Below are 9,593 nucleotides of genomic sequence, written 5' to 3'. Positions count from 1 at the left end.
TGACCTCGTGATCTGCCTGCCTCGGCCTCCCAAAGTGCTGGGATTACAGGCGTGAGTCACCACACTTGGCCTAATTTTTTGTATTTTTAATAGAGATGGGGTTTCGCCATGTTGGCCAGGCTGGTCTCGAACTTCTGGCCTCAAGTGATCCGCCCACCTTGGCCTCCCAAAGTGTTGGGATTACGGGCGTGAGCCACCGCGCCTGGCCTCCTTTTTGTTTTTTATAATGGAAGAGCAGTTCAGCATCCCCTCTTCCCCAAGAAGGGCTTTCTTCACATCTGCAAGCCAGAGCCCCAGGGAGGTGGGCTTGAGTTGTCCTAGAGGTGGTCTCTCAGGCTGGGGGATTGCTGTCCCCGCCATCCATCCCCTCACTCTCAGTTCCCTCCTTCAGTCATTCCCTGTCCTCTACCCCAAAGCAGGGGGTTGGAGGGGGTGGCATTTGAAAACCTTTTTGTGATCCTTTGAGTCCTCAGGGGGAAATCTCAGGAATGTCATAAAAGCCTTGCCCTTGGGCCCTCAGCTGGCTCCCCAGCCAGCCTCACTCAGCCTCATGCTTGCCTAGCCCTGGGAGAGGAGCGTTGGGGAGATGGAGGTAGAAGGTCTCCCACCCAGCTCCTGGCTAACTCCCAACTCCCTGCCCCTCTTCCTCTAGATACTACTACCAAAGAGGTATCCTGGCCAAAGTGGAAGGGCAGAGGCTGGTGTACCAGTTTAAGGAGATGCCCAAGGACCTGGTGGTCATTGAAGATGAGGACGAGAGCAGCGAAGCCACAGCAGCCCCTCCTCAGGCCTCCACGGCCTCTGTGGCCTCCGCCAGTACCACCCGGAGAACCAGCTCCAGGGTCTCATCCAGATCTGCCCCCCAGGTCAAGGGCAGCTCTTCTTGGGAGAAGCCAAAAATTCAGCATGTCGGTCTCCAGCCATCTGCGAGTCTGGAATTGGGACTGTCGCTAGACGAGGAGATCCCCACTACCTCCACCATGCTTGTCTCTCCAGTAGAGGGCCAGGTCAAGCTCACCAAAGCTGTGAGGTAAAGGCACCCAGGTTGCATGAGTCTTCACATAGTACATCACGTTGGGGTTCAGTTTTCTTTTTTCTTTTTTTTTGAGATGGAGTCTCGCTCTGTCACCCAGGCTGGAGTGCAGTGGCATGATGTCTGCTCATTGCAACCTCCGCCTCTCGGGTTCAAATGATTCTCCTGCTTCAGCCTCCCGAGTAGCTGGGATTACAGGTACCCACCACCACACCCAGCGAATTTTTGTATTTTTAGTAAAGACGGGGTTTCACCATGTTGACCAGGCTGGTCTCAAACTCCTGACCTCAAGTGATCCACCTGCCTTGGCCTCCTAAAGTGCTGAGATTAAAGGTATGAGCCACTGCACCTGGCAGGGCTCAGTTTTCAACTTCTTGCCAAGCTCTGCTCTGTCTCCAGGCTCATGGGATCCTCCCAGAGCCAGGGAGAAGCCAGTAGGGCACTTGTTGGTCAAGAGAGAGAAAGTCACTTGCCTGAGGTCACACATCCGGGGGCTTACATGAGAGCGGCTCCCCAGGGAGCCACCAGGGCCTCCGTGTCCTGGCCCATCCTCCTAAACCTCCTCCATTCTAGAAAAGAAGCAACAGAGAATGTTTTAGAGTCACCTGCTGTGAACCCCTTGGGACCTCCAGGCGTACCCGGCAAGCTCTCACTACTTCTCATCCCCACTAAGGGGCCTCCGATTTTCCCTGAGAAGGTTGGACTTGTTGGGTTATGTGTATGGACCTCCCACTAAGCTGGCGCGGGTCAGGGAGACACCCTTTTGAGGAGGGCAGGCAGTAGAGTGGAATGGTGAGGAAGATGAGCTCTGGGGTCACAAGGCCTGCTGTGTAGTGCTTACTCACCTATGTACACTCGCTGTGTAAGCACTAGAGCAGGAGGGACTCACATCGAGGCCTTGTGAGACCCCAGCATCCCCACTTGGAAGAAATCAAAGGATAACAAAGGTATGGCTGGTCTTGGAGCAAGTTATTAATACATAACCTCTCTGTGCCTCACTTTCCTCCATCTGTAAAATCAGATTGTTCTTATTCCACTTGTGGGCTGTTTTCAGGATTGAGTGAAATGCCACATGTCAATCACTTAGAATGATCCCTGACCTATAAACCTATATACTAAGTACTTAATAAATGTGAGCTACAGCTGGGCACGGTGGCTCACACCTGTAATCCCAGCACTTTGGGAGGCCGAGGCAGATGGATCACCTGAGGTCAGGAGTTCAAGACTAGCCTGGCCAACACGGTGAAACTCTGTCTCTACTAAAAATACAAAATTAGCCGGGTGTGGTGGTGCTTGCCTATAATCCCAGCTACTTGGGAGGCTGAGGCAGGAGAATCGCTTGAACCTGGGAGTCAGAAGTTGCAGTGAGCCAAGATTGCGCTACTGCACTCCAGCCTGAGTGACAGAGCGAGACTCCGTCTCAAAAAAATAAAAATAAATAAATACATGTAAATAAAAATTAGCTGGACGAGGTGGCACACACCTGTAGTCCCAGCTACTTGGGAGGCTGAGTTAGGAGGATCGCTTGAACCCAGGGTTTCAAGGCTGCAGTGAGCAATAATCGTGTCACTGCACTCCAGCCTGGGCAGCAGAGTGAGACCCTGTCTCTAGAAAAAGAAAAAAAAGCAACAAAACAGCAAAGAAATCGACAAACACCTTCAGCTCCATTCCTCTCTGCCCTCCTTCCTAACCAGCTGGGGGACACCTCCTGCCTTAACCAACTCTGTTCTCTGTTTCTTCTCAGTGCGACTTCGGTGCCCGGCAACATCCACCTAGGAGTGGCCCCCATGGGGTCGGGCTCGGCCCTGACCCTGCAGACGATCCCGCTGACCACGGTGCTGACCAATGGGCCTCCTGCCAGTACTACTGCTCCCACTCAGTTCGTTCTCCAGAGTGTTCCAGCGGCCTCTACTTTCAAGGACACCTTCACTTTGCAGGCCTCTTTCCCCCTAAACGCCAGTTTCCAAGACAGCCAGGTGGCAGCCCCAGGGGCTCCACTGATTCTCAGTGGCCTCCCCCAACTTCTGGCTGGGGCCAACCGTCCGACCAACCCAGTGCCACCCATGGTCACAGGGGCTGGACCAGCAGGGCCCAGCTCTCAGCCCCCTGGGACTGTCATTGCTGCCTTCATCAGGACTTCCGGCACTACAGCAGCCCCTGGGGTCAAGGAGGGGCCACTGAGGTCCTCCTCCTATGTTCAGGGTATGGTGACGGGGGCCCCCATGGAGGGGCTGCTGGTTCCTGAAGAGACCCTGAGGGAGCTCCTGAGAGATCAGGCTCATCTTCAGCCACTTCCAACCCAAGTGGTTTCCAGGGGTTCCCACAATCCGAGCCTTCTGGGCAACCAGACTTTGTCTCCTCCCAGCCGCCCCACTGTTGGGCTGACCCCGGTGGCTGAACTTGAGCTCTCCTCAGGCCCAGGGTCCCTGTTGATGGCTGAGCCTAGTGTGACCACATCTGGGAGCCTTCTGACAAGATCCCCCACCCCAGCCCCCTTCTCCCCATTCAACCCTACTTCCCTCATTAAGATGGAGCCCCATGACATATAAGCAAAGGGGTCAGGGCAAGTGTGATCCACCAGGCAAAATTGAGCAGCATTTTCATAGGGACCGACTTCAGTAGCACACCTGCCCCTGCATTTCAGTGGGATGTCAACACACTTCACCCCCAGTTCCCCGGCCCTGCCTGGTGTCACTGTGGCCAAACAGTGCCCAGCTTAAGCATCCCTGGTATCAGACTATGGCCTTCAAGAGCACTAGGGGATATGCTTTTGGCAGCATAATGGGCTGACTTGGTGATGGAGGGAAAAACCCTTGAGCCAAGCAGAAGTTTGTGGCCAGGGTCTGTGCAGCAGTTTCGTGAGAAGAGCCCTTCTACTTGGCTCTACCTCACTGGCTGCATTCCCTACACAGGGAATTTACTACCCCGTATGTGACTATCCCTGTATGTACTTGTGTGTACTTGTTGGTCTGTATCTTAGTTTCTTTGGGGAGGACAGGGCTGTAGCTGTGAGGTCTTGTCTCCAAAGGTGTGTGTGTGTCTCCGTGGATCAGCCACAGGGATAGGGATTTTGTTTTTAAGGGAAAGCATTCTCTAATTCCCTTTATTCATGCCAAGATTCAGTTGCTCTGAGACTATGGGGTACAAGTTTCATCCCCCGAATCTGGAGATGTTGTAGAGCTAGAACGAGTGCAGAGTAGGAACGCTTTGATGCGCATGCACATTGGGGAAGATGCGCTCCTCAGGGACACGAAGGCCGAGTAGGATTAAACCACGACGGGAGGGAAGGGAAGTCAGCTCTGGGAGTAGCACTCACTGGCTGGACCAAGGTACTCTTCCTAGAGTTTGCTGTGTTAGCAACCACAGTCACCACGCGGTCAGGCTGGAATCTTGGGCCACCCCAGAGTGCTTTGCTGAAGGATTAGACAGGGGTAAAGTGCCCTCCAGCCTCAGAGTTAGCCACAAAGCCCCCAGTCAGAGCTGAATTCATTGAATATTTGTGCCTCAGGCTTGGGCTGTTTGTGTGATACCAGCCCCCCGCCAGACAATAGCCTTTGCTGACACCCCAGCCTACTTCCCCGATCCTGGGCTCCCTCTTGATTACTTTTTGACATTTTCCAGCTGTCAGGCGCCACTGGGGCTAGTCCAGCAGCGACCTATATGGGGCCCACCCCCATTCCTGCTCAAGCATGGGCACCTACCACATGGTTTCTGCTGCTCAGCCTGCCTGCAACTCACCTCAGAGGCGAACCAGCCTGCCTCTATGATGACTGCAGCAGACCTCCTCGGGTGGACCGATGCCCCTCATCTCCCACTTTCACACCTAACCCTGACTCCTTCACCAAGAAGACGGGAGTCGGCAGCCAGGAGTTCCCATGGCACCTCTCTCTCTTCGTGGCTCCCTGCTTCCCCCTTCCCTCTTTCCAAGGAAGGGTCAACCTATTCTCTCTCAAAGCCAACCCCTAGGCCAATGGCCTGGATCTCCTCCCCTCTCCCTTCTTTAAACGAGCTTGCTTCCCTCCTGCCAAGTTTGGGGGCAAGGCTAAGAAATTTCAGCCATAGAAACAACTCTATTATCTGGTGACTTTGGGTAATGTGAATCAGTGCCTGAGGACCTTTGCTGTGTCCTTGGTACAAAACCATCCACTTGACCTAACTACCTCCCCTGGCCGCGCTCTAGCTCTTCTCTTCTTTGCCAAGCCAATTATCACCCTCTCCCACTCTCTTCTCCCTGCCCCCTGGAGGGCACTGCGTTTAGTTGTGCAAATTGTATTTTCTATGCGTGTTTCCAGCAGTTGGCATTAAAGTGCCTTTTTCTAATAAAATCAGTTTATGATGACAGTTTCCTGATGGTTGAAAGTAAGCATCTTGATAAAGGGTCACCATTAAAAAATTTTGCACAAAGGTGCTGCATGGGTTGGGGTAGCCCCGTCCCCACCTGAAATCTGGTTACTGCCACCCCTACTCCAACTCCATGGAAACTCATTGCTGGAAGGTCATCAGTGACCTCGTGGTGAAATCAAATGTCTTCTTCACAGTTCTCGACCCTCGTAAGCACACACTAGCTGGGCTCTCCTGCGTCCCCCATCACCCTTTCTGGGGCCGGTTCTTCACCTACCACTTCCAATGTGGCTGTTCTTCAAGAATCTCATCCATTTGGGGCTCATTTTGGCTCCTCGGAGATGGGTCTTAAATCTAGAGCTCCAGTCCCACCCTTTCTCCTAAGCTCCTGGCTCACATTTCCAGCGCGCTGCTGGACATTTCCACATGGATGCTTGTCAGCCCCTTAAAGATAGCCCCTCTATTGAGTCAGAGTCTTGCTCTGTCGGCTGGAGTGCAGTAGCATGATCTCGGTTCACTGCAACCTCTGCCTCCCAAGCTCAAGCGATTCTCCTGCCTCAGCCTCCTGAGTAGCTGGGATTACAGGCACACGCCACCATGCCCGGCTAATTTTCGTATTTTTAGTACAGCCGGGGTTTCACCATTTTGGCCAGGCTGGTCTTGAACTCCTGGCCTCAAGTGATCCACCCACCTTGGCCTCCCAAAGTGCTGGGATTACAGGTGTGAGCAACCACGGCTGGCCAACAATGGATTTTTTAAATTATTTCCACACACAAAAAACCTTTCCAAGATGATGGGTTGATGGGTGCAGCAAACCACCATGGCACATGTATATCTATGTAACAAACCGGCACATTCTGCACATGTATCCCAGAACTTAAAGTATAATAATAATAATAATAATAAATCAAGCAAACAAAAAGGCCATCGTGACTTGCCTATTTCTGTTAATGGTGCCACCGTTTTCCTGACCTCTTAAGTTTGAAATTTCAGAGCCGTCTGATCGTTCCCTTCAATTCACCCCCATTCCCCTCTCCCATCTCCCGAAGTCCAGCGTGTGGTTTGCAATGTCCGTAAAACCTCGCCTTTATTCCACATTCCCAGAAGCCTCCACCCCAGCTCAAACTACACACAGAGGCTCCCCGTGTGATCTGTCTCAACCCCTCCCATTTGCCCTTTGATAAAATGCCCTCAGTGACGACTCCTGGCCTATAGGTAGGGGTGATACTCAAAATACTTAATCTCTAATCCTTTCTAAATTTAATCCTTTCATTGCTGAAGCCAGTCCAGGGGTCCTGGAGTAGGGATGGGGGAGCACTTGGCCTCAGGGCAGTAGCTCGGGAAGTATTTTAAGCTTAGCATCAGCCCTGTCTTCAGGACAAAGCTCCAAGTCCTTGGCCTGCCATCAAGACCCTTCACCTTTGGGTCCTAACTGACTTCCCCAGTCAACTCACCCTGCTCCTTCTGCCACCACTCATACCCCAAGGCACTGCTCCAGTCAAACTGATGGATTTGCTGGCCTGTGAACATGCCTGTGTTTACAATTTCCAAACTCTGTGCTTTTGCTCTTATTATCTACTATATATATTCTAAGCATTTTAAACCTGGAAACCAAGATCCTCCATTTATCTTTTACCTGCTCTAGGCAATACAGACAAACTCAACACTATTTACACACTCTTGTGTTTTCTTAATGAATAATCTTCCCTTCTATGTATCTTTTCCTTTAGAAATATAATCCACTGGCTGTGCACAGTGGCTCATGCCTGTAATCTGAGCACTTTGTGAGGCTGAGGTGGGCAGATCACGAGGTCAAGAGATGGAGATCATCCTGGCCAACATGGTGAAACCCCGTCTCCACTAAAAATACAAAAAGTAGCTGGGCATGGTAGTTGGCACCTGTAGTCCCAGCTACTCGGGAGGCTGAGGCAGGAGAATCACTTGAACCCAGGAGGCGGAGGTTGCAATGAGTCGAGATCGCGCCACCGAACTCCAGCCTGGCAACAGAGTGAGACTCCATCTCGAGGGAAAACACACACACACACACACACACACAAGAAAAGAAAGAAAATCCATCCCCAGCCAGGCACGATGGCTCACGCCTGTAATCCCAGCACTTTGGGAAGCTGAGGTGGGTGGATTACCTGAGGTCAGGAGTTCGAGACCAGCATGGCCAATATTGCGAAACCTCATCTCTATTAAAAATACAAAAATTAGCCGGGCTTGGTGGCACGTGCCTATAATCCCAGCTACTGCGGAGGCTGAAGTAGAAAATCCCTTGAACCTGGAGGCAGAAGTTGCAGTGAGCTGAGATTGCACCTGGGTGATCAGAGCAAGACTATCTCAAAAAAAAAAAAAAAAAAGTACAATCCATCCTTCAAGATCTGATTGGTTCCACTCAATCACAATGTTCTTCCTATCCTCCTAGTACCAATTAAATTGTGTCCCTCCTTCAAGACTCGATTCATGGACTCTGCCTCCCCAGACCAGCCTGTCCTAACTGAGCTATTTTAAACTTATCGCAATTACTACTCTTTCAGCAACTGATCATGAACACCCTGTGACATCTCTTCCATTATAATCACAAACTGTTACTTAAATCTTCAATGACCTGTACCTATTTAGTGTCCCCAATTAGTACATTGCCTCCTTGAAGAGCGGGAGGGACTGTATCAACCACGTAACATGGCACAGTACAAAGCATCAAGGAATGGTTACTGATGGAGCCGGTGGGAGATGGGGACCAAACTTTGAGGTAGGTGACCTCTGACCTCCCCTCTGCCCAGGCACTCGCCCCAGGTGCTCCACTGCTCTGGGCCTGCCCTCCCTGGCTCAGTGCCCTCATGGTATCCCCAACCCCATCCCCCACCTTAGCACTCAAACTTTGTTACTATTTTGAACATCCTCTACCTCTAAAGCAACTTCCCTGTTCAGTTTCTTTCTTACTCCAAGTGTGAAACTAGCTAAACTGATTAACCTGTGCTGATATAGTTATGGGAGAGGGCTAGAGTAGAACCTCAGGAGACAGGTTAATTTTAACCAGAATCAAGTGGCAATAAGTCTCTGCCTTTTCGTGGTTTAATGGAGTCAGGAGTCAACAGATGACCCTCATCTCCCAGCAGCTGATATGTTACTCCCTCCTCTGGGTTCCCACAGCACTTCGTTTTATTTTTCTGAGATAGAGTCTCCCTCCGTTACCCAGGCTGGAGTGCAGTGGCGCAATCTTGGGTCACTGCAGCCTCTGCCTCCCGAGTTCAAGCAGTTCTCCTGCCTCAGCCTCCCGAGTTCAAGCGGTTCTCCTGCCTCAGCCTCCCAAGTAGCTGTGACTACAGCTGCGTGCCACCACGCCCAGCAAATTTTTGTAATTTTAGTAGAGACAGGGTTTCACCTTGTTGGCCAGGCTGGTCTCGAACTCCTGACCTCAAGTGATCTGCCCACCTCAGCCTCCCAAGGTGCTGGGATTACAGCCCTGAGCCACCTCACAGCACTTTGTAAATACCTCTTAGGGTAGCACTTACCACACTGCAGTTCCTTAATTACGTGTTTATGTAGGGTTCCCCACCAATAGACTGTGGAGCTCCTCAAGGACAGGGACTCTTAGTCGCTGATGTATCCCCCAGTGCCTAGCACAGTGCCTGGCACACAGTAGGTTCTTAATAAATGCTTATTGAAAGAATGAACGGGTCCTGATTTTAATTCTGGGACTTCTGCCCTATGCTATGGCAGGCAAGAGGAGAGGAAGGGGGACAATCCACACTTGGGAGCTAAGGCGGCTTTCTGCCCGCTCCTCTAACACTGCAGGCGGCTACTTCCTTTGCCCCTGGAGTGTTACAGACATCCCCGGATCACAGGGTCCATGAGGAGCCCAGGGCTGCTTGCCAGCTGTGCGTTGCTCTCACCAGGTGCCACATGCAACTCCTGAACTCCTGCCCTTTGCTGCTGCCCGCTTCCAGGGACTGCCTCGCCACTATTTCCTCATCCTTGGGTGGGGCTGTGCGGTAGAAGTGTCAGCTCCGGCGGGTGGGGCGGGACAAGAAGTTCTGAGGGTCATAGGCCTTTCTGATCCCATCCTGTACTCCAAAGGAGGCAGTTGCCTCCAGCTCTGAAGTCGCTGAACCTGGGGTGAGTGAGCCTCCGAGAACTTCGGTCCCGGCGCGCCGGACATGGAGGCCGATGTCCAGCAGGTGGCGCTGTCGAGCCAGCGATGGCGGGCGAGTCG

General features: G+C 52.0%; 1 protein-coding gene across 1 annotated transcript in view; it reads left to right on the top strand.

Annotated features, from left to right (window-relative positions):
* ELF4 (E74-like factor 4 (ets domain transcription factor)) overlaps window positions 1-5,383 on the top strand; it is a 46,764-nt gene extending 41,381 nt beyond the window's left edge. The window contains exons 8-9 of the mRNA XM_011936978.1: window positions 653-1,030; window positions 2,778-5,383. Of these exons, the coding sequence (XP_011792368.1) occupies window positions 653-1,030; window positions 2,778-3,582 (1,183 nt within the window). The 3' untranslated portion in view covers window positions 3,583-5,383. The remainder of the gene's footprint in view (window positions 1-652; window positions 1,031-2,777) is intronic.
* The last annotated feature ends 4,210 nt before the right edge of the window (window positions 5,384-9,593 follow it).

Source organism: Colobus angolensis, unplaced genomic scaffold (genome assembly GCF_000951035.1).
Source record: "Colobus angolensis palliatus isolate OR3802 unplaced genomic scaffold, Cang.pa_1.0 Scaffold159, whole genome shotgun sequence".
In the NCBI taxonomy this organism is placed as follows: Eukaryota; Metazoa; Chordata; class Mammalia; order Primates; family Cercopithecidae; genus Colobus; species Colobus angolensis.
The sequence above is the reverse complement of the archived record's forward strand: the minus strand, read 5'-3'. Positions and strand labels throughout refer to the sequence as shown.